The sequence below is a fragment of the Lampris incognitus genome, chromosome 2, assembly GCF_029633865.1.
Source record: "Lampris incognitus isolate fLamInc1 chromosome 2, fLamInc1.hap2, whole genome shotgun sequence".
Classification (NCBI taxonomy): domain Eukaryota; kingdom Metazoa; phylum Chordata; class Actinopteri; order Lampriformes; family Lampridae; genus Lampris; species Lampris incognitus.
The window spans coordinates 24,952,096-24,977,040 of NC_079212.1; the positions used below are offsets into that span (position 1 = coordinate 24,952,096).

The 24,945-nt window shown below is 42.4% G+C and overlaps 1 protein-coding gene and 1 long non-coding RNA gene across 7 annotated transcripts in view; one reads left to right on the top strand and one right to left on the bottom strand.

Moving 5' to 3' along the window:
* Positions 1-3: 3 nt before the first annotated feature.
* On the top strand, positions 4-8,788 carry LOC130107145 (uncharacterized). Its single transcript, XR_008809799.1, has 4 exons — positions 4-44; positions 236-331; positions 8,489-8,542; positions 8,777-8,788. It is a non-coding gene; the product is annotated as an uncharacterized LOC130107145 (long non-coding RNA).
* plekhg5b (pleckstrin homology domain containing, family G (with RhoGef domain) member 5b) overlaps positions 3,424-24,945 on the bottom strand; it is a 55,143-nt gene continuing 33,621 nt past the window's right edge. For 3 of the 6 annotated variants that reach the window (XM_056273579.1, XM_056273581.1, XM_056273580.1), the window contains exons 8-20: positions 13,369-13,560; positions 11,919-12,095; positions 11,007-11,102; positions 10,503-10,703; positions 9,610-9,720; positions 9,294-9,443; positions 8,992-9,129; positions 8,747-8,866; positions 8,405-8,537; positions 8,097-8,212; positions 7,649-7,809; positions 5,505-6,569; positions 3,424-5,352 (exon numbers count right to left, since the gene is read on the bottom strand). In XM_056273579.1, coding sequence (XP_056129554.1) covers positions 5,343-5,352; positions 5,505-6,569; positions 7,649-7,809; positions 8,097-8,212; positions 8,405-8,537; positions 8,747-8,866; positions 8,992-9,129; positions 9,294-9,443; positions 9,610-9,720; positions 10,503-10,703; positions 11,007-11,102; positions 11,919-12,095; positions 13,369-13,560 — 2,670 coding nt within the window. In that variant the 3' untranslated portion in view covers positions 3,424-5,342. Of the gene's footprint in view, positions 5,353-5,504; positions 6,570-7,648; positions 7,810-8,096; positions 8,213-8,404; positions 8,538-8,746; positions 8,867-8,991; positions 9,130-9,293; positions 9,444-9,609; positions 9,721-10,502; positions 10,704-11,006; positions 11,103-11,918; positions 12,096-13,368; positions 13,561-15,590; positions 16,060-18,806; positions 18,892-24,945 lie in introns of those variants that run through there. The other 3 variants (XM_056273584.1, XM_056273583.1, XM_056273582.1) reach the window with 3 other exon arrangements.

Here is a 24,945-nt window from a genome sequence, read left to right on the forward strand (position 1 = left end):
GTACGGATGTCCACATGTATATGAAGGTGAACGTGATCTCTGATGTAAGGAACCTGTATGTGGATGTTTGGAGGTGAACTTGTTTTTTAATGTGCAGGCCGTGGTAAAAAAAATGTCCTCAAGTAGATCTATCTATCTATCTATCTATCTATCTATCTATCTATCTATCTATCTATCTATCTATCTATCTATCTATCTATCTATCTATCTATCTATCTATCTATCTATCTATCAGGTTTCCATTAACTCTTTTGGATTCGCCATACAGTCATCATAAGCCAAAGTATGAGGACACAGTGTCGTGGCTGGAGTGAAAGGCCAGAGAGTTAAGGTATTATCGCACAACACATAACACACACTGTCAGATTAATTGTGACAATGCTTTGTGAATATTAAATGTGTAATCTGCCAGTCCTCCACTAGTTTATATACCTTCTCTTTGAATGAATTTTCCATTTAATTAAGCGACCTGTGAGTGATTTCCATTTCATGTTTTATGATCACAAAAAAAAATACAATATTGAAATTACAGTAAGCTTCTTATAGACTGATGCAATTATTAAGGTGAGGGTTTTAGATGTCACGTGAAAAAAGGGGGAACCTTATGCTCTCTCAATTTATAAAACACAACTTCTGTGAGGATAAAGAAACTTGATCCCCGAACATATGTCATGTCTTTGTGGTATGAATGTATGCCAGACAGCAGCTGGCAATGCTTATCACCTTGCAATTATTGAAATACACTATGTGGCAGGGTAAACGGCAAATATAAGTCACTTTGCTACATTTTCTCAAGCTATCCAGGTAGACAGCACACAGAATAGAAGTGTGGCAATGGTGCAAATTCAATTTTCAGACTAACTTGAGTAGACGGTTAAAAAAAGAATGAAAGCACTACACTTATATTTAAAACTATCTGTGCAGCATAATTAATAAACAACAAAACTTTGTTAAAAGCCAGTGGCTGCAAGTGGCTGTTTGCTTGACCATGAAGATTCTCAGATATGAAATATCCTTTGGTCGCCTTTTTGTCTGTATAAACACTGTTCTCACGGATCCATAAGAGCAGATATGGACCAGATGTTCAGCAAGGTCAAACCAACTAGTCTAATGGCAGTGTGTGGCAGTGATAGAGGGCAGCTGTTCACGGGGTTATCCATTCCATATGGCCGCCACTTGTACGGGGGCCTTTTCACAGCACAATCCTTGTAAACACGTTTTAGTTCCTTGTTCTCGTTTTTCTACTCCTGTAAAACATGTCCCAAATCCAATCACCTAGTCCCTCTTAAGGGGATGATGTTGATTAATGGGAATGTGTAGTGGTAGTAGTGAACTATAAGCCCCTACTGAGATTACAGGCAAGCAACTAGCCAGCCAGACAGTTAGTCAGCCAGTCAGCCAGTCAGTCAGTCAGCCAGTCAGTCTGTCAGCCAGCCAGTCTGTCAGCCAGTCAGTCAGTCTTTCAGTCAGCCAGTCTGTCAGCCAGCCAGCCAGCCAGTCAGTCAGTTAGCCAGCAAGTCAGTCTGTCAGCCAGCCAGTCTGTCAGCCAGTCTGTCAGTCAGTCAGCCAGCCGATCAGCCCAGCAGCCAGCCAGTCAGCCCATCAGCCGGCCAGTCAGTCAGCCAGTCTGTCAGTCAGTCAGCCAGCCAGCCAGTCAGCTCTGGGCCCAGGGCATCAGGAAGTGGGTAGAGCTTAAGCAGGATTGTTTAGACAGACAATGGTGTCTACCTGGTTTTAATCTGTGCTTAAAGAGCATAGAGGATTGGCAGAGTTTAATAAATGAAAGTGCTCCTGTAATCAGGATTTACCAAAGTGCCCCTTTTGTGTTAATCGGGCATTTTTTACAGCATGGTTTTTGACATCTGTCATAGCAAGTGGTGTTAACCCACCATTGTCCCCAGATGCATGAGGTGCATGGCAAAATGAGATGAATAAATAATAACAAAATAAGAGATGTCAAGAAGTATGCAATTTAAACATATTGAGCATCAAACATTTTGCTGAGGGATGTACCGTGTGCAGGTTTTTGCACAGTGAACACCATTAAGAATTTATAAAACTTTGATTAAGTCAGATGATCTTTTTAATTGAAATGGCCATGAAGGCCATGGTCCAACTGTAAATGAAAAAGATACCATGGAGTTTGATTCCACTATCTCCACATTTGTCATTATGGGGATCAGTCTGCTATTTTATGCTCATGTCTTAAGGGTGAAAGTGGTCCAATTTGTTTAAACACAAGATAACTGCTGCATCTCATCATAGCATATGTACGCCCAACAAGCATGAGGATGAGAGAGCAGCCAACATGAGACGATCGTAGGGTTACAGCTGGCCGTGGCCGCACCTCATAATAGCTTGCTGGAGGCTAATAGAGAAAGGATGTGTAATTACTTCATTGCTAAAATAGAAAGCTGCATTTGAATAATTAAAGTCTAGCATATCAGCAATAAAGCATAATAAAATTGTTTTAAAATCAGGGATTACAACAGAAAATCCCATGGGGCCAGATGTGAAAACGGGAGGGGCCACCGCATTCTGGGCCAGATTAAAGGGAAAATCCCAGAGGACTGGTCTGCCTTTTCCCTGCGGATTAGGGGCTTGTGTGGACTCAACAAGCTGTAATCCACCGATTAGCTGATATAATCACCTGTAAATACACCTTGGCCGTGGCCAATGCCTTGGACCATCAGCCGCCGCTCCGCCCTTGGTGTACGTATTGCACATGTGCTGGACATTGCATTGCGGCGATGGATCCTTTGACAAAACCAGATATGACATGAACTGCAGTTTTAGGAAATCAGAAAAGGACAGACAGCTGTGCAGGACAGAGTACAGTTCCCAGAAACTGTCTCTGTAACTCCTTAGCAGATAAATGTTGTTCAACACTGTTAAATTTAATGTGCAGTATAAATGCTGCAGAACAGTTTTTTTCCCCCCCAAGAGGGCTGTCCAGACAGCTTTAGAAGATGGTTAATGAGAAAACATCAACTGGTTTTTAACTTTGTGCGATTTGGGAAAAAGATGTGCATATAGGAGGTAGACATCCAAACTCACAGGGTTTTTAAAAAAAATTAAACATCTAGATATGATTGTCTTTAAAGGTGGATGTTATATCACGTTATGCAGGATGACTCCACCTGCTTTATCTGCATTACTTCTGAACATGTGTCGTGTGTATCAGACTTTCATTTTATGTGATGCTGGTGCATAAGATTTGATTAAAATCGTGATTTTGACACAATCCATTTCCAATGTCACCAAAGCAGATTTATATATATTGTAACAAAACACATATCTGGGTGCACGCTTCTGGGATTCTCTCTCATCATATCCCTCAATTCTCCTTCGCCACCTGCTGGCGGACTGTGTTAAAAACAAGCGACAGATGAGAATGACGAGACCAGTTGAAGGGTTTGGTTTTTTTTTTTTTTTTTAATGTGATGGCATTCTGATTCAGGCTCTCTCCTCAAATCACTTCATTTACATTGGATTAAAACATTTAAAGAAGGATTACAAAATATTTGAGCATTTTTATTTTGCAAAACACTTAAGAGACATTCCTGATTCCTTATGACTGACAAGAAAAAAAACAAAAAAAAAACAAATTAAGACTACAACAACAAAAAAATTTACAAATCATTAAAGTAAATGATATAAACAATATCTTATTTATAAAACATAGCAGGCGCAATAAATATTACAAACAAACAAACTAAAAGTAAACAGTTATCCTATTTGGTTTGGGCAACATTCAGGGGGAAAAAAAAGGTTATAGGACTTGAAGATAAATCGTTGTTCTGAAAAAGCTCATGTGATTGTGAAGATGTTAATTTACTGTGATGGTCAATGCTGCAGCAAACAAGTAGTTTTTTTTTTACATTTTCTTTGATAAGTATAGTATGGAAAAAGTCATCACCTCAAAACAGCTCTGCAGATTCGTTTGTTACTGTTTATCAAACCCAAACGTCAGTTCAATCTCCTGGTATTGTGACTATTTTGTAAAGGAACAGTTATTGAAACATCTCAAAAAAGGTGCTCCAAAACATGGATTACATATGTAAAGCCCCCCCCCCCAAATCATCAAGTTCTTACTCGTGCATTTGTGGATGTGGTGGTTTCGAACCACTTAGGCCTCAGGATGACTGCACGCTCAAGTTATAATATAATTTAGTGCAGAAAATTCCTTACAACAGCTCTAGTCACCCAGGTTCAGTCAATTCAACTGTTTTGTTCTCCCCACTTAATAAGGAAAATGTTCTTATTAGTTCATTATAAAAAACGGAATTAGTTCAACAAAGTAACTGGACATAAGTGGCTCCATCTCTACAGTGATCTGTATAGGAATTGATTGAAATGCAGCCGTAATTGTGAGGTGTTCCATAAGATGACATAATCGCAGCAACTGAAAACAAAATGTTCCATTTTGTTGGTTCTTGGACTACTTGTCTTTGGGTGAACTTTTTGTTTTAAATCTACAAGCTACAGGGGTCTTCCAACTTTGGACATGCTAGCATATTCATGTGAGATAGAGATCCGTTTGGTTCAGTCAAAAGTTAGGGCCTATGGATCGTTCATGCACAGACACACTCAGAAACTCATTCTCAAACTTGCCCACACACAAGCAGACAAAACAGCAAAGAATAGATTCATAATAGTTGTGTAACTGTAAATATAAATTCACCCCTTATTGATTCTTATACTTAACAAAGAGAACAGCTGTGCAATATTCATTTGTTTTCTTTTCTCAAAGCAAACCGGGAGTAGTACAAATACTAGGATGTCCTAGGTGCTGCTATTCAACCACGTGTCTAGAGAGTACTTCTGAGACTTGCCCCCCCCGGCCCAACCTCTTCACTGTTCAGGTAACATAAATAAAGAGGTCGCTTGGATCATCCATCTGCCTCTCTTCAGCTCAACCTGTTCTCCGGTCCAGAGAAGAAGGAAATTGGAAGACCTTTGCCTAAAAGCCCATGCCTTTGCCTGTCGGTCTCCTCTCTCTGCAGAGGTAGCACCTCCACACCTTCCATACTCCCCAGTCCAATTTAAGGTCCCAGCCCCGTAATGCTACTTCTATTACAAAGTGCAAGCAGTTAATGTCTCCCTGCCTCTCCTCATCCATGCAGAAAAAGGAAAAAAACCCAATGCAACAGCAAGTAGGACTGTTATTGTTTGAATGCAAAAACAGTATGGACAGTGTCCAAAAAGCAATGGGAAGAGGAGACGGCAGTAAGAGAGAGTGCATCTGTGTCGCAAGGAATTTAGTCCATCCACGCAGACTCAAAACAAGTGTTGTTCCTTATTATGGCCACATGCCACTGGTCAGTTGTCTGTCAGAGTGGTTATACCTCCCTGGATAGAGAGAAGAGACAAAAAAAAACCAAAAAAAAAAACTTAATCAATACAAACAAAGATGTAAAGAACATTATGAGAATTTTTTTGAGTCCTGTGGCTTGTACTCTGGTTGTTGCGAATGAAAGGAAGTATTGAATTGTGTTACTTACGATGCAGTGAGTGTGGAGTTGAGGACCATAGTGGTGCGTATCCTATAGAGCTGGGCCACAGTCAATTTTTTGTGCTGCTGGGTTGGAGACTTCTTGTTCTTGGACAAAGCTTCTCCTGGACCATCGCTGGTTGCTGACTCGCAGTTGCCATCCAGCGAAGTAGATGGCACTATATCTCCATCTGAGCTCTTGTCTTGAGTGTCGTGACTCTCACAGCACCCTGCCGGGGCCTTCTCGACTTGCCGGGCTTCTGCCCTCCTCATTGTGGCACAGAGTTTATCTGAGGGCAACCTTATGTTCAGGTAGTCATCAGACTGATCAAGATCAGTTGAAAACAGTTCTATACAGTTTTGGCCCAGCTCTGACAGGCTCTTACTGTGAGACAGTGATGTAGCATTGTCCATTTCCCTACATTTTGATTGGTCTTGGGCCTCAGGGCTGTGTGTATGCCCGTGGGGTTTTGGGGTGCTGCCATGAAAGCGTTGCAGGAGATTGTCCTCGGAACGAGACAGAGCCAGAGAGGACAGTTTCTGGAGGCAGTGCAGACGGGACTGAACATGAGGACGCCGGCGAGGCTTAGACGACTGGACAACAGACAGCTGGGAGCCCAGAGATGATGTAGAATCCTCCTCCCCCTCTTCTTCCACCCGCTCTTCCTCCAACTCTTCTCCTTCTGCTTCTATCTCCTGGACTTCTCTTTCTCCCTCTTCTTCCTCCGTCTCCTCCCCCTCACTTTGACATGGCTCAGACTGCAGCTCTCTCAGGAGAGACTTGGGGGACAGGGTGCCATAGGCGCTGTCCATGGAGTGAGAGCGACACTGGGGATCCAGTTCTCCATTTTCAGGGCTGGCCTCTTGGTCCTGTTCTGCAAAAATACTGGAGTGTGCTCCCTGTGGGTTGTTGGACTGGGACAGCTGGATCTCAGACCTGACGGATGGGGTGGCCATGTCTGAATGTTTCTCCGGGGGTCCCCCTGGGTCTGTGTTGGGGGTAGTGGGTTCGGTGTGTTCTCCTGGTTCATCGATGTCCATCACTGACAGAGTCTCAGTGGATCCATCTGATTGGCTGAGAACAGAGAGTCAGTTAGTTTGACAGATAATAATAATTACCCTGATGTGTGGTCTTGTGCTGGGCGAACAATGGGTAAGGAATAAAGTCTTTCTACTTGCAGCTTCACTTATATCCATTTTGTTGACAACGCTTTGAGTTGGTGAATCAAGTCTCTATCAAAACCATGTTTACTACATTTGGAGTTCAAAGTCTCTGACCTTTATCCTTTTGTAAAGGAAAGAAAGCAACCAGTGACATGAATTCACATATGCTGACTATGACTTGGGACATATATGTACACACACAGAAAACTTCGTAAATAAATGAAACAAAGCAACAAAGTTGGTTCAGGCAAACAACTCGAGTGGCCCTCTTATTCAATCAGTAAGCCAATAAGGTGTGGTACCATTTTCTGAGCTGATCAGCCGGTCTGTATTCATAGCATGCGCTCTTCCTACCCATTCTGCTACTGCCTACTGCCTGTGCATATTGCTCCTGCCTTACGTGTATTCTTTCTGTTCCCACCACCTCCCTCTCATCCACCTGTGTTCTTTTTTAATGCTTTCCCTAGATTTAGAAATCACTCCCTGATCATTTCTACCATAGATCTGAGCCCGCAGGGAGTGACTGAATCAGATATACCTGATGTTCAGTTTATAAATGCTGGATTCAAATAAAATCACTTTGATTCATCTGATTGATCTTAACACACAATCACATTTTTAAAAGGGCGATTAGGCTCTTTTAGGTTGAGTATTTTCCGGACTATAGTTCGCTGTTTTTTTTTTTACTCATCTGGCTGGTCCTGCCACTTATATTCCAAAGCGATTTATACAATGTAATTTTGTCAGACGAATGCACTGCATTTCAAATAAGGCCACTAGATGACACTGTTTAATCTTTTGACTCAATTGAAAATACCGTACCCCAATTTAAATGCGATTTATACGATTTATACACCGAAGCGACTTATACAGGTTTTTTTCCCCCTCACAACGTGTTTTTTGCTGAGTGCGACTTGTACTCCAGTGCGACTTGTAGTCCGGGAAATATATATTTTCAATGGTGCAGAGTACTCATATCCTCTCTGGTACCTTGTGTTCTGTTGGTCTTTGTGTCGCAGGCCAGGAGAGCTTGTGGTGGAGTTGCTGCTTTCATCTTCTTCCTCCTCTTCCTCTTCTTCACCGTCTATACCTCGCTTATTACTGCTCCGTTTCCGCAGGACCTCCTCAGTGCGGAGCCTCTGCAGCTGGTTCTGAAATAGGGGAAAAACATTCTGGATGAATAATCTGAAATAAAAAAAACAACAACACACTTTTGCAATCAATTCTTATTTTCTAATATCACCACCTTCTTAAAATAATGGCCTAAGTCATATTTTCAAGTTTTTCAAAAAACAGAATAAACTGACAAATTTTGTTTCAGTTTCAGTTTATTCTGTTTTTTGAAAAACTTGAAAATATGACTTAGGCCATTATTTTAAGAAGGTGACGATATGCTGGTGTGTTATAGGACTATTGAAATATGCCATAATTTTCAAACCTGGACATTGCAGATGGCATCTATCCAGCTCCGCCCCTGGGTGGCACTGTTGGCCTGAAAAGTGTATGCAGCCACTGCACTCTTGAACTCATTGAGGTAGATAAGGATGAATGAGCCTAGAGAGGATGAAGGAGGCAAAAGTCAATATGTCGCTGGCAAACAGAAATAGTGTGATGATGTTTCCCAGTGTTGATAGACGGCTCAAAGGAGCAGTTAATTTTTGATAATTTTAGACCCCGATAAAGTGCTAACAGCTACAGTATGTTACTTTTTACTCATTTCCTGTGGCTTCCAATGTAAGCACTCACCAGGATCTTTGAGCTCCTTGCAGACAACGTTGTGAATGAGGAGCGGCTGCCGAATGACTTTGACTTTCTCCACTCTTTTCACAGACTTGGTGATGAGGAGCAAATCCGTGAACAGGAAACAGTAAACATCCACCTGGAGTACATATACACTAATGTGAGAATGCTGACAGAGGCAAGTTGTGTGTTTTTTTTTTAATCATGCTCAATCGTCCAAAAAATTATTACAAAACTGGTACAAGGATTCAGAGAAATTATTATAAATTGAGTGTGAAACTTCATGATGGCTTGTTGTATTTTTAAACTGTCAAAGGGAGTCCTATCATTAATGAAAGTTTGTCTTACCCTGCTGTCTTTGCCCTCTTTCATTTTCAGAGCTCCCTCAAGATGAAGCTGTCGAGTCTCCTCTGACGATGTGCCTCTCATAGGAGCCATCAAGTCAAAGCGGTTGTATTCCTTTAGGATCTGAGAGCGAAAGACATGAGAGAAAAATCATGAGACCAAATCCCACATGACACCTCATGTCTTACTAAGAGAACGACAGAGCCATGCTGAGGAGGTAGAAATTTTAGAAAGAAACGCATTTTCACCTTTTCCACCTCTTCGCTGCTGCCCTCTACTGCTTCGTAGGATTCTATGCGGGCAGAGATGGTGGCTAACTTCTGTTGCTCCTGTCGCTGGTGCATCTGGGCATCAACGCCATTGATGAAGCCCACCACAATGGCCACCTTCAGAAAAACCCCCCCACCCCATTCCATTTATTAACCATAAGTAGATGACCATCAAAAAACACATACTACATCTACTTTTAGTAATTCCATATTACAGCATGATAGGTATTGCAGTGTCATTTCCTACTTATTGCTACCAAAAGTCGCCCTGCTGCCCTCACCATGCTGTTGACAATGTCACGGGCTGATGATTCATCCGTCTTCTTGAGAACACTCTTTAGCAGTAGGGGGTATTTGGTCAGTCTCTGGTGCGGCTTCGCCAACATGTCAGCTAGCTTTAGACGGTTACACTGCTTATGGGTTTCTGCCCACTGATGGAGGATACACAAATGGATGTCGACATTTTAGTAGAGTTTACATCAGAGTTTTGGGGACTACAAAGCAAGAGTTCGTTAGTACTCGGATAAACAAAAGGCCAACACAGGAAAATCTCCTTTGCGTTTTTAGGAGACGGTCAAAAAGCAACGAGTCACTTACTGTGACATAGATCCTGAAGAGCTCATTGTCCCTGAGAAGTGTGCGCATGTACTCCATACAGGCTTCTTCCTCCATGCAATAACGGATGTAGGGCTCAAACCTGGAGCCAAGCTAAATAGAAAAACAAAGACGTGTCAGAGATAGCACCAGTATCATAAAGAGAAATAAAGAGAAATGTGTGTGTGTGTGTGGGGGGGGGGGTACCCTTAAAAAAACTAATTATGGTCACTTGCCAAGAGTGGATGGGAAGCACTACATCGGAACCCATTATTTCATTTGATGGAATGAATTTATGGAAAAGATGTTTGCCAACCTATTTCTAGACTAGTTGTGTTCTGAGTTTATTGGCATGCGCATGGGTATTTTGGACACTAGCTGACATCCCAGTGAAGGCTACATTCGAGATGTGTCATTCTCATTTTCAAGTCCTGTCAACATTTATCTCTGTATACATAAATACAGGAAATATCATGACAGAAAATAACAAAAAAAGTAAAAAACCAAGGGTAAACAAACTCTTGGTGTTTGCATGCTAATAATCTGCAAAACTTTGCTGCAGTGTTAAGGTTTTACATAACATAAAACTCAAGGCATCTGAACAGCTCTATATTTCATTGTTAATGTGCATCTGCTGTAAAGACACTCATTGAAATGGTTTCTTTTTAATGTCTAGTATAAAAATTGTATTTCCCTCACAGAGGTCCCTCATTGGTCACAGAGTAAAGATCAGTAAGGGTGAGTAAGGCCTTTCTTATCTAGCAAACTAAACTAAGTCTAGGTATATATATATATATATATATATATATATATATATATATATATATATATATATATATATATATATATATATAAAAATCAAGTTAGTGCACATTTATGGTGTAACATCAACTGACCGTTCTGAAACCATGGTAGAGGTCCGTAGGATCCAGAAGCGCCCTGGCCTGCCTGGCCTTTTCCAGGGTAGGGAGCATCACCTGGTTCCACAGGGCTGTGTGGAGGTGGACTATGTCCTGGATGTTACTGAAAAGCTTTGTGGGCTCCACCTCTGTGAGTAGTCCACTCTCCTGCAGGTTCAGCAGCCCGCAAAGGAAAAGCTGAAAAGGGACAGAGTGGATATAGGAACTCTTAAGTAAGCAATCTTTAAAGACTTCACATTCAGATAAGATGCAGTGATGACCCTGTCAAATGAGACAACAGGCTGCAATAAATGTAAAAAATAAACACGATAAAAGTTTACTGTGTTCCATGAAACATGCTAAGACAAACATTTTTGTGTTTAAGAGTACAACACAGTAAGCTAACTAACCTTACACAATGGCAAGACATATATCAGTATCTTATCTTTGCATTGTGACAGGACAGTACAGTAGTTCTTTTTGCATGATAGCTACACTTACATCTGTGATGACTCTGAGTTTCTTGATATAGGTAGCCTCGGTGTGCAGCAACTCCCATATTGCCTCTTGCTGGTGGAACTGTCGCCTTGTTAATGCCTACACATAGATACAAACACACAAACACAAAAAAGTTATACACACTTCCCTTCACATTACAGTGCAAGTTGGATAAAATGGTGAATACTACCACACATCTTTATAGCTTATAGACTACTTATATTATCCTGGCCACCTCACTGTTACCACAGCAACTACTCACAGGGTACACATAGAGATGATTTGGAAGATCCAGATAAAACTCAAACACTGAGTGGGTTTGACTGATGTTTCAACAAACCCTTAATCCTAAAGCATACAGTATATTATCCCCCCCACACACACACACTGAGACAACAACTAAACTACTAGTTCCCCCCACTGTCCAGTAATCCAGATGGTAATGTGGATTATATAACAGCCTGAGCAGCCTGAGCACAGCCTGAGCACAAGGTATGCAGTTAAGTAATGCCATCTCTCTCCCTAGTTATCTTTATTAGTCATTCATGCATTATAGCAGCTGACAAGCGGCTACAGCCAGGAAGAGGCGTCATCTTTCCTTCAGACATGCATAGTTCCTGCCACCTAAAGCAGTTGTCTAAATAGCTGATATAATTGATCTATCTGCCATATGCCGGGCGAGGCATACATCAGGATGGGTGTGACAGAGAGACTCAACAAGGCAGACAAATATTAAAGAGTGTAATGCACGCCAGTGGTTAGGAAGAGCAACCACAATTATCAAGTATGGAAGAATCACGTCTTAAGTGTGCAGCTAATGTGTGTAATTGTATGGAAGGGCTTTGTTAAAAAGGACTGTTTATACATGCTCGTCCAAATGCTGCACATTCTAACGTTTGTGTGCTTGTGTTCTACCTCTGGGTTGTCAAGCAGCATCTGCCAACTGTCCTCCAGTGTTAGGTTGGTCTCCTCTTCCTCCTCCTCCTCCTCCCAGGAATCCTGGTGGAAGGAGAGCTGCTGTGGCACCTTGGGCAGCCCAAACAAGGTATAAGAGTGGAGCTTGTTCTGGAGTTGCTCCACACGATCGGCCTCCTGTGAGAGAGAGAGAGAGAGAGAAAAAGAGAAAGAAAAAGGAATTACAAACACATCACTCGAGAGCTTTGCCAGATAGGTCAATTAAAGAAGGTCAAATTATTCTTTAAACAAGGCAACAGCATGACCACGACAAGAGAGGAAACACCAACTGTCAATCTCTGTCTTTTTTGCGGGGGTTTATTGTTCCACTCAAACTGTAAGTGAGGACGAGCCCACACATTAGCATGTAAATCCTGTCCTGACAGGCGCCTGAATTCTTAAATACACTGCTTGCTGCTATTCAGTCTGGCAAGCCTTATGTAGTTATGAAAATGAGCTCTGTGTATTGAGACCAGTTAGAAGAGACAACAATAGAGGCAGGGGGAGCAGGGCAAGAGACACTCTCTGGGGGGAGGCACAGGAACCAGTGGCTTGCTGTTAGGACCCATATCATAAACCGTCTGATAACAGCACTGATCAAAGTTCATTGATTAGATTCAAGTCACTTGAACGTTTGCATTTTCTTTATAGCATTACAGGTAAACCTAACATGATTTAGCAGAATTAGCCAACCTTTTCAAAGACCATATGATTATAGGCCCCTGGCATGGCTTACCCCTTGCTTTGTGGAGAATGTGAGGGGAAGGGTCCTAGTGGAGGGTTCCTGGCCTGGCCCTGAGGGGGTTAAGGGGCAGCACAGGGTGAATAGAGATGAGTCGGGTGCTGACATGTGACTGACAGATACTGTCTCTGTCCCACATCTTCTACTGTGTAGGACGTGACCTCCGGAGTGAGTGGACAATGGCTGTATGTGTGCGCGTGCCTGTGTGGCCGGCCATGTATGTGAGTTGGGATAAATGCAGGAGATTGTTACCAAAACCTTCGGGGTAATATTTAACGTTTAGGGTTTTTTTTTTTTTGTACATGGTGAGAGTTTTTAGCAAATAACACACTGAGTAGAGTTAAGTAAATATGTAAACGCTTGTTCCATCGACTCACTTCAATAGCCACTGGACTTCCTTGTGTAGAGGAAAGTGCGCAAGCCAACAACTCAGGAGGCTTTGAGGGGAAATGATCTCACTTGGTCAGTAGAGATGACCTTCCGTCCGCCTAAATTGTCCACTAGCTTCTGTTTTTTTTCCCGTCTGAGCTAAGTCTGGGCAACCCTTCACAACTTTGACCATGTTTTTGTTTTCACAAACAGGGGTCCAATATTTCTTTTTGGCACCTAACCAAACACAGAATTCCTAAAACCGGACTTGATTGCATCAGTCTGATTGGTGCCTCTTACTTTGCCAAATGCTCCTGCTCCGGCACTGGAGCTGAAGAAGCCACTGAAGCGGCTGGCGGCGCGGTTCTTCCAGCTGTCGGGCCCGGCTCCGACGCTGGGCAGGGAGCCACTGATCTGTCCAAGAGAATCTGGGGTTGGGATGTTGGTCTCTCCCAGGAACTCTGTCATGTTCTTCCTCCGTCGCGCCTGACCCTGAGAGGCAAAAAAAATAAAAATAAAAAAAAAAAGAAAAAAAAAGAAAAGAAAAAAAGATCATCAAAATTTGCATGATGTCAAGGAGAGTGAACAGAAAGGAAACAAAAAAGATGAGAGGAAAATGTATAGCTGAATAAATTGGCATGATGACATCACCTGAGTGGAAAAAAACTCCGGTGAGACGGATGGAAAGATAGACAATGAAGGAAAGAGAATGAAGGAAAGAGAATATATATACAGAGACAGGATAAACAGGAAATCAGAGGGGAATTCGGGAGAGGGAGGGTTTGAGGGGGTGACATCAACAAGACCGTTAAAGCTATTCTAATGGCCGTTCAATCAGACACAAACAGGAGAGGGAAGGAATGCCACTTCCTCGGAGTAAATGCACGTTACATCACAAGGAACAAATGGAAAGGTGGGGGGGGTTGTTCCATAAGAACAGGCAGCCGGGGTCTGGCCATTGTTCCACCTCCATTGTTACTCTGTCAGCAGGCCATGTCGTGTGCCCTCACACATGCAATCTCAATCCACTTTACGAGTACCAGCAAAGCAAACAAACAGGGGCCACCTCAGTATCTGAGGAAGCAGTTGTTTTCACTGCTGGAGTGTCAGTGGCAAGGAATCTGCTGGTGGGGAGTCAGTAAAAGTCAAGCCACTGACGCCTCCACCACGACACACACAAACAAATAACCTTGCTCTCTGCAAACACAGTCACAAAGAACATGCATTCCAGGACACCAGTTGTTGTCCAAACTGACAGGCCCTCTCCAATGACATTTTTCAAGATGGACAAAAGATTTTGGGACTCGGATAATGTGTCTACCGTCACAGAATGACGATCAAGGAAAGCTTAACCAACCTGATAGCTTGTGAATTACTCATATTAAATCAATGGTGAAAATGCACGTGCACAAGCAGACTTAAAATAAACATTTTTTCCAGTGTGGTTGTGCATCACTAAGTCAATCAGAGGTACACAAGTTTCCTGAACCTTCTCGATAAAGACTTATCAGGAAACGTGTGTAGTGCATGTGTTTGTGTGTGAAATGTAAATATTGTGCACGGTTCTACTTAATTCTTTTGCATTACATGGGGTTGCCCTTGGTCCTCCTTTTCAGGTGGGAAACCACCAGTCCTTTGTAGATCAAAAATGGTCCACATGGGGTTTTACAAGAAGAATGAAAAGGGTTTCCTAGAACCAATTAAAACCGTTTTGGGATGTTAACCTTTTTTTTCTTTTTCTTTTAACAAGCACGAGCAACGAAAGGGAACTGACTGCAATTTAGTACATTGCTTATGAGAGAAAAAGTAGAAAGCGGTGAAGAAAAATGGAAAGTTGGACAATCCCCTGGTCTATGTTTAGAGTTGCTTTAGTAAGGGGAAAACTTATAGGCCTGTTAGGGGGATTTCACAGGGAATCTGGGCCAATGGGACAAGGACACAGGTGTCAGGAAGTGTCCCAGCTCTGGAGACAAATAGGAGTACTCTGAACCTTGTGCTACTGACGGTGTATTACTGAGCTCAGGAATTATTCCAAAAATGCCCCAGTATCTATTGTGGTAGGGAATCTCTAGGGGTGGGGTTCTCGTGTGTTGCACGTTTTTGCATGCATATGTGTGTGTGTGTGTGTGTGTGTGTGTGTGTGTGTGTGTGTGTGTGTGTGTGTGTGTGGAGGGTGTGGATTCTTTAACTTAATAAAAATGACCTAAAACCAGAGACGGACATTTACACAACCACAAATCAGATTTTGTTTAGCAAAATAACAGCTTTGCAACAGTTTCAGGACATTTCTGCAGATTCAAATCAAACAAAATCAAAGTCCTGTCAAATCGCCCATGCTGAGTTTCATATAAGATGGCACAGACCAAACAAGTGCACATGACGCTGCAGGTCTTTGAAAATCTTTTTGACAAGACACACTGCATTAACCAAATTCACGGACACTGGATGTTTCTATGCCTTGGACAGAAGAATAACATCTAACAAATGTCCCACCAAAAAAAAAAAAAAAAAACAGTACTCACCACTGAAGCCAGAGGCATGTCAAAAGTAACAAAAACCATCCTAATCCTTCAATGGGAGTCATGGATAGCAGCCCATACTGGTGCCAGCTGCTGTGCTCTCACAACTTCTCGCTCCCTCCCCCCCCACCTCGTCCACTGCACAATACACACGTCCACACACTTTTTTGCGTGTCCACAATTTTGACGACAGGTCAGACTGGTCTGAGGGATCGACAGCTGCAGTGACGAAGGGGTTTCTCCCCCATCGAGAAAATTTTAGTTGAACTTGACGTCCCCAGTTTAACCAACAGGGTCCTGGTCGCTTAAAAAGTTGACTGCCAAAAGGCTGTTGGTCTATGACTGGCGTGCCCAGCTGTCCCCGACTTTGACCTGATCGCAGCTTCTCTTTGAACTGGGAGATATGGCTGAGTTATCCCTCCGTCCAAACAGTGAGAGGTGAAGACTACTCACTGAGCCGCCCAGCCTGCCTGCATTTCTCTCAGACACTGGCCTGATGTCATAGCAACCCCGAGGATCCTGCCCCATTGTGTTGGACAGGAAAGAGGAGGCGGGATCAAAATAAAAAGAGAGCCAGAGAGAGAGAGAGAGAGAGAGACTCATCTACATGTTAGTGGGTGTAGCCAGTAACAGCTTGTGGGGGATTCTCCGGGTACAACACACATCCTGGTGCTTTAGAGATGCCAACTGTTCTGCTGGTGTCTCGCCTTTTGTTTAGCTGCCTCTGACATCCCGTTTCCGTACCCCGATGGTGACCTCCACCCCTCAGCCAAGATACATGATGAAATTGTAACCTGCTTATCCCCGCTGTCCCAACAAAATTCGGTTTTGTTTTCTCCTAAATTATTCGAATTCATTTTAGCCAGGCATCATGGGAATGGGAATTTATATTTTTTGCTTTCAACGGATTGATACTATTAACTCAATGCCAGGGTTTCTCCACAGGAAACTGACTTTATTGTCCATCTCAGTAGAAATTTGTCTTTGGCTTCTCCCATATACATTACACACAGCACAACACATCATTAAAAACATACAAAATATACAACATAGAATCGTGCAAATAGTCAGGTGACAGCTAATAGGTTGTATAAATAACACCAGAGAGCAAATCTTACAAAATAACAACTGTTCCCTGATCCAGTCGTTCGGTGTTCAATGCCTGTATGGCATAGGGAATAAAAGACTTTTATGTGCTCTGGCTGGCCCTTGGGACCCTGAATTGACGGCCAGAAGGGAGCAGCTCAAACTCTGATTGTAGTGGGTATGAAGTATCTGCAGTGATACGTTTCCGTACCCCGATGGTGACCTCCACCCCTCAGCCAAGATACATGATGACATTGTAACCTGCTTACCCCCGCTGTCCCAACAAAACTCGGTTTTGTTTTCTCCTAAATCATTTGAATTCATTTTAGCCAAGCATCATGGGAATGGGAATTTATATTTTTTGCTTTCAACGGACTGATACTATTAACTCAATGCCAGGGTTTCTCCACAGGAAACTGACTCATTGTCCATCTCAGTAGAAATTTGTCTTTGGCTTCTCCCATATACATTACACACAGCACGACACATCATTAAAAACATACAAAATATACAACATAGAATCGTGCAAATAGTCAGGTGACAGCAAATAGGTTGTATAAATAACACCAGAGAGCAAATCTTACAAAATAACTGTTCCCTGATCCAGTCGTTCGGTGTTCAATGCCTGTATGGCATAGGGAATAAAAGACTTTTATGTGCTCTGGCTGGCCCTTGGGACCCTGAATCGACGGCCAGAAGGGAGCAGCTCAAACTCTGATTGTAGTGGGTATGAAGTATTCGCAGTGATACGTTTGGCCTTCTTGTGTACAGCACTGTCAAATATATTGCAAAGTTGTTTTGTGACTTGCCAATCACCTTCCCTGCAATGGTAACAATTTTGGAGAGCTTGTTTCTGCTCTACACGGAAGTTGCCATACCAAGCTGCTATGTTAAATGATAAAATGCTGGCATCTGGGTAGTGTAGCGGTCTAGTCTGTTGCCTGCCAACATGGGGATCGCCGGTTCAAATCCCCGTGTTATCTCCGGCTTGGTCGGGTGTCCCTACAGACATAACTGGCCATGCCTGCGGGTGGGAAGCTGGATGTAGAAAACCTGCTCTGCTTCAACCACCATCAGGACTCCTGTCTCCCGGCTGTACAACTGTCATCTCCCTTTGTCTGCCCCAGACTCAATATACATTAAAAAATAACACAACGCAGAGACTGTTCAAGGGGTGTTCGGGCTGACAGACAGAAGAATAGGGTTACATCTTTGGTCTGCTGCCTGCCAACATGATGTACTGCTGCCATTCCTGGCCAGGTCTCTCTCGTAAAAGAGATTTTAATCTCAATGCGACTAACCTGGTTAAATAAAGGTAAATGATGTGGGTATCTGCCCTTGTTGCTGCACTAGCGCCTCCTCTGGTCGGTTGGAGTGCCTGTTCAGGGGGGAGGGGGAACTATGGGGTAATAGCGTGATCCTCCCACACACTACGTCCCCCTGGTGAAACTCCTCACTGTCAGGTGAAAAGAAGTGGCTGGCGACTCCACATGTATCGGAGGAGGCATGTGGTAGTCTGCAGCCCTCCCCGGATCAGCAGAGGGAGTGGAGCAGTGATTGGGATGGCCTGGAAGAGTGGGGTAATTGGCTGGGTACAACTGGGGAGAAAAAAAGGGGGAAAATCTGAAAAAAAAAAAGATAAAATGCTTTCAACCAGGTTCCTTTATGCCATTTCAAGTCTGTCTTGGCTAACGCCCAAGCTCCTCAGCTTCCTGATTTAAAATAAATAAATAAATAAAAATCGCTGATTGGCTCTGCATTCTCGTCAAAAGCTGGTGAGTATGATCAATAATTGTGCCCAAGTACTTAAAGCATTGTACTTCTTCTGCAGGCTGGTTACTGAGAATAACAGGGAGGATGTTACTGGTTCCACTTGGTTTTGTTTGCAGACGGTTAGCGGAGGGGAGGCATGAAACATGACTGCATGATGCCAAACTGTGCAGTGGAACACATTTATTGAACAATGTTAAAGGCGTAGTTTAGCAGTAGTTTAAATGTTTACTCAAAGTGTAGTACAAATGATTAGATAAACTGATTAAATTATTTAGTGACTATTTTCACTTCCCCTTTACATGCAAGAAAAATGCCTGGTTCAGAAAGATCAAAGAGACTTTTAAATAAGGTTTGGCTTACTTTTGGATTTCGAAGTTGCCAGGCTAAGACAGACCTTGTGATGCTCGATCTTCATGTGACGACTGTGGTTATCTTCTCCATAATCAGTAGAGCACCTCTACAAACGCCCCTCTATCTGCTCTTTTGTTTTACCGTCTGCCAGTGAGTCCAGGACAGTCTAGAAAACATCCTTGTGAACAACACATTTTTTTTTTTTTAGGGATGAGCGTTTAATGAAGAACTGTGAAAATTTTCATTTGTAGAGAGTGCCTCCATAGCCGAATGGCTACAGCGTATATACCACATGGCCACATGGTCACCGGTTCGATTCCAGCCGGCGACCTTTGTTGGACGCTCATTGTTTTAATATATCAAACAGGCAGGGGAAAAAGGATTACATCAGTTTTGTGACTAAGGCTTTAAGAAATTGGAGTTGGTTTGGGCAAGTTATGTTTTGTGACTAAGGCTTTAAGGAATTGGAGTTGGTTTGGGCAAGTTATGTGATGGCACTTGATCATGCAGAGGATGCAGAAAATAATAATTTCTACAATGAGCGTTGACCCATTTTGCTCGTCCACGCACATCAATGATATGTAAAGTTGTAGACAGTTCATCTTCAGTGACAACCTAACCCATATCTAGTTCCAGTCATAACCTAGCTTACATGGGTCAGGGTAAGTTATGACTGGAACTAGATATGGGTCAACATGAAAGACGTTTCCATTTAGCTTCCAGATCTGTGTTTGCATAATTGAAATAGTGGGGGCCAAAAGGATGCATTGTTCCATGCATTGCCTTACTATCTAATGGTGCAACAGGTGTAATGCACAGACACGCAAAAGTGGTTCATGGGTGTTATCAGCATGAGTAATGTGTTCAGACTGCTCATCCTACCCATCACATAATAATCTATCCAAATCAACCATATATCACAACTTTGTTGATAATAAAATGTAACATGCCCACAATAATGAACATTACATTAACCCATTTAAGCAAAGGTCTTACCTCTATGACAAAAAGATAGGATTTGGTGGATTCTGGTCTTTGGGCAATTACCTAATCTTCTGAACAAATTCACTGATGCACAGCACAATCTTAGGGATGAGCGTTTAATAAAGACCTGAAATTTTTCCTTTGTAGGGAGCAACTCCGTAGCCGAATGGCTATAGCGTATACCACATGGCCACATGGTCACCGGTTTGATTCCAGCCAGCAACTTTTGTTGCATGTCACCGACTCCCCCACATTTTCTGTCTGTCTTTCACTGCCCCTGTCTAATCAAAAATGCCAAAATAAATTCATTTGTGACCCACGATATATAGGACAAGCAGAATAACGTATAAGTGGCCATGTTAAGTTGATGTTTTACAGTGCCTGATAAGATAACTACCTTAAGAATACAAATTTGCCACTAACCCCTTTTTGATCAAACACAAGTTTCTTTATCTTCTTGCGCTTTCATGTATGGTTGACATGAAGTGGTGAAATGTGGCTGATAAACATGCGGCTTCAAACAGACAATACTGGTGGGTCACTTTACAGACTTAACAGGCTTACACTTTTGGTCTGGCAATGTTTTAACACGAGAACATCACGTTCAGAAATCATCAGTCAGTCTGTTTTGCCATCTGGTATAAAACTGATTTCAAATTAACTTCACATTTTTTGTTGTTGTAAATAGCCCCTCGCTAAACCTAACTGAAAATTACATTTGCAAATCTATTTGATCAGTATCGGTGTTTTGTTGCAAGTGTTGTGTAGAAGATAATCTGTGATAAACCGCACGCAATCTTTCATCACTGTTTTGCCCAGAGACCTATAAACAACCCAATGCTAGTTGACCTAGACGAGGAAACAAACGCCTGCTGACCATACGGGAAATTCCCTTTGTTTACTTGTTTCAGCAAATTTGGTAGACTGCATAACTCTCAGTAGTTAAGACCAAGTGCACACCCTCCTTTAAATGTAGTCTTGAAAGAGTAGACATCTAAAAACCTTCAACTTAGTATAACCTTGGGTAGTCATATCCAACAGGCAATCATCCTGACACACACTAGTTCAGTTGATGCCTCACAATAGGACCAACTTCTAAGAGTAGCAGCAAATATAACTAAGGAAGGCCGGTCTGGTCTCCCTTAACTAATCATATTTACAATGTTTCTCTCGTCTCTCCTGTGTACACCGCTTAGTTTGTAGAGGTGGTAGCAACATCCTGACATCTATCTCATTACAATACTGATAAACTATGGGAACAGGTGCTGGTGCAGTGGGGCTAGTGGGGCCAGTCAGGTTAATGATATCAAGTCTTGTGTCTGCTCAGAACCTTATCTTATCACCATTGTTTGTGGCATTAACCTTGGCGAGGCAAGGAAAAATCTTTAACTAAGCCCTCCCTGATGGGAAAGGCTTGGATTGAAACTAAGTGGTCACACAGACCAGGGTCACTCTCTTCCTCCTCTCTCTCTCTCTCTCTCTCTCTCTCTCTCTCTCTCTCTCTCTCTCTCTCTCTCTCTAACACACACACACACACACACACACACACACACACACACACAGAGCAAGACCTCTCTCTCTCCCCTCAGTTTCTCTCTCTCTAACACACACACACACACACACACACACACACACACACACACACACACACACACACACACACACACACAGAGCAGGATCTCTCTCCCCTCTCATCCTCTTGCTCCTCTCTCTCCCCTGTGCTACTGCCTTTGTTTGTGTTGGTCAGATAATGACTCCCCTTGATCAGGTGGGCTGATTAACGATGGGGAAACAGTTCGACACTAACCTTCCTGATACACGTATCCATCACAACTTGTGCACAGCCCGCCCACACACACACACATGCGTGCGCACACACCAGCATGTCACGTGTATGACCAAGAAATAGGACAGGAGTGCAACCCCCCATGGTCAACACACACACACGCACACACACATCACCCTCTCAAGGCCATTGTAGTTCACTGGTTTTCCTCCAAAATGAAGGCCCTACTATGATAACAACAGTGGAAAAAAACAAAGACTTTCAGCCTGAGGTGGCAGATGAGTGTTGTGAAAACAAAACTTATCACTTGACCCCATCACTGCGGCTGTTTAAAGTAATGGGACCCCAAACATGTCAGCACAGGATGCAGGTTCTGCCAGTATCACTGCACTATTCTAATACACAAACACTCACTCATACAAGCACACTAACACAAGCAGACAAAGTCATTTTAACAATAACAATAAAACATCAAAGAAACTCATGTTATAGATTAAATGACTAGAAAAGGCAATTTCTAGTATTAACAATGATAATTATAGTTTATAGATTAAATGATTAGAAAAGGCTATTTTGTATTAACAATGATAACTAAGCACACAAATAAAAAAAAAAAAATCAAGACACCGATTCCAACAGAATTGGCGTGTTATCACACTATCATATAATTAGTCTCTAATAATACATATACTAAATCTCAAGGAGAAAAGATGCCACCATATCTACCTCACCTGACAGTCATTCGGTGTGGGTTTACGGTGTGGGGGTGACTCAGGTATCTCAGAGTCCACGTGCAGCAGATCCCAGCTGCGCCACGATGACAGGCGACTAAAACGCACCATTTCACCCTCAAAAATGAAGTCCAACTCTACAGGCAGAATACCAAGCATGGGACAAATGACTACAAATGATGGAGTTTGCTGTGGGCTGTTAAATCCACAGGTCAAAGAGATCCCATTGGAGAGAGTGGAGAAAAAATGAGCATAATCCAGGGAAAGTGAGGAGAGGACAGACTAGCATGTCGGAGCGTCTATATGTCCCCTCTTTGGCCGCTGTGGCAGTGTGCTTCCTCAAAGACTACCTGATCATGCAGGTATAGTGCATTGTGGGTTAAGGTCACACACACTGTTCGTAAATGAATTGTGACACCATGTGTGCTCTTGCCCTGCAATAATCTCCACCTTAGGCAAAACGAGAGGTTCTTTGTCTCAAATACACGCACACCCCCCACACACAAACCACACCCACACACAGACATTCACAGGAGCACCGCTCTCTCATGTACACTCTGTGCTGCAGCCATACACCTTTACAGCCTTCTCAGCAGAGCTGCAGCTTTTAGCTCCTCCCATACCTTGTGTGGCAGATATAGCAAGCTAACACCATTAAACATTTGACTAGACCATCTTAAAAACATGCCAGCCAAATTTCACACATATTTAGGCATCTAGAAAGTTGCACAATCAACCATTTCTAATCATTTTTGAAGATTTTTAGTTTCTATAATGACTTGGATATTTAAAACAATGAAACATTTTATTTCGATGAAAACACAAACTGCAGATGTCTTGATGCATGCTCAATAATCCAGGTAAGAAAATCAAAGAAGGTTGAATCAGTTCATCCAGATACAACGTTTATTGACAGATACGTTTCATCCCTCATCTAAGTGACCTTTTCAGTCTGAACATGACACTTAGATGAGGGATGAAACGTATGTCAATAAACGTTGTATCCGGATGAACTGATTCTACCTTCTTTGATGTAAACTGCAGAGTAGTCAAGATGCTGATAACTGATGATGTACAGTAAAATGTGCAGTAAAATAAATCTGTTCCTCAAATCACCAAGAATAAAAGTCTTCGCAATTACCGGTCATGAGTCGGTTCTTTGATAATAGCTGAGCCAATAAACCCTGAACTAACTAAAATATCAGATATAAAAATTCAACCACACAACGATAAGCGTGTTTGCAAAACTATTATTTTTTACCAACATCTTATCATCTGAATAGCTGACACCTCTCACACTGTTGACAATATTTGCTTAGTGTTTAGTGGAATATCTCATATTTTAGATGAATTGAGTACTTTTTCTTGACTAGCCACAAAAATGTGGCAAGGAAGGCACTTGAGGCCACCACTGTCATTCAAACTGGCAAATGTTGAATGTGAAAACGTGGTCGAGACACCATCCCTACTGATGGCAAGCACCCAATTATCATCCTGAGCGGCGTATGTGCAAGACAAAACAAATGTCACTGTTTGAAAAAGAAGAAACGAATAATGAGAACCACTTCTGCCAATTTCTTCCTGCTTTCTAAACAGAGCGTTGTAAATCCATTGTATGCGCTGTAGGAAGTTATGAAAATACATAAACAAATGCAATATCATTCATGACTTCTCTTCCTCAGCAGCAGAGGAGATGCATGCTTTCAGGTGACTTTGAGGTTCAGTGAATTCTGAGAGAGGACTAGATGTGCACAAAATTCTCACACCAGCCGGCTTAATCAAGATGTAGCCCTCATACAATGGAGACTTTTTGTTTTTTTTATGTGGGTTAACTCTGCCAAAACTTGGCCTTTGTCTATTATGAAACAATACTATCTACCTCTCCTGTCTGTTACATAACAAAGTCTTCCGCCCCTGAGGCCATGCCAGCAGATTTCTCACTCCCTTCCTCTTTCTCTCACCGAGCTAGGCTACATAAAATTGGGAGTTAAAATTACCTTAAAGGAGTTGTAATGGGGAAGCAGTTGAGATTGGGTTCCTGCTAGCCATCCTGTCATCGAGACTTTTATGTAATCACCCCCTAGTTTTCAGCACTATGACAGCAGAGGGTGTCGCTCCATCAGTCATGCATGCATGTGAAGACAACTCCACACTGTGACGGATGCGTTGGAGCCATGACGCAGTCCAACCTTGCCTGAAATGCAAATTCTGTGATATGATCCCCATCGTAGATTTGCAGCCGATACATCAAAATAAAATCAATTTTGGATTTCCAACTCTATTTTGTTAGGCGACTGAGTTGTACTGTTGTACAAACCACTAAAGTGTTTAGGCTACATGACAGACCAGGATAAATTGCTTGTCTGTATAGTGTTTTATTTGTGCGTTTTATTTGTGTTACTATGGCAACGATATTAACATGGAAAGGCAGTTCCACGGGTGCTGCAATAACTGCAGAGGCTTAAGGAAAACCACGTGGTCTCAGATTGCTGATCTATCTTTATTACATGTTGTAAAAGAGTTGACTGTAAAGGCTGTGGAGTTTCTTTTTCTAAAGAAACGGAAAACACTGGGGAGGCATAGATCAGGGAGTAGAGCGGATGGTCTAGTAATTGGAAGGCCGCTGGTTTGATCCTGAGCTCCTGCG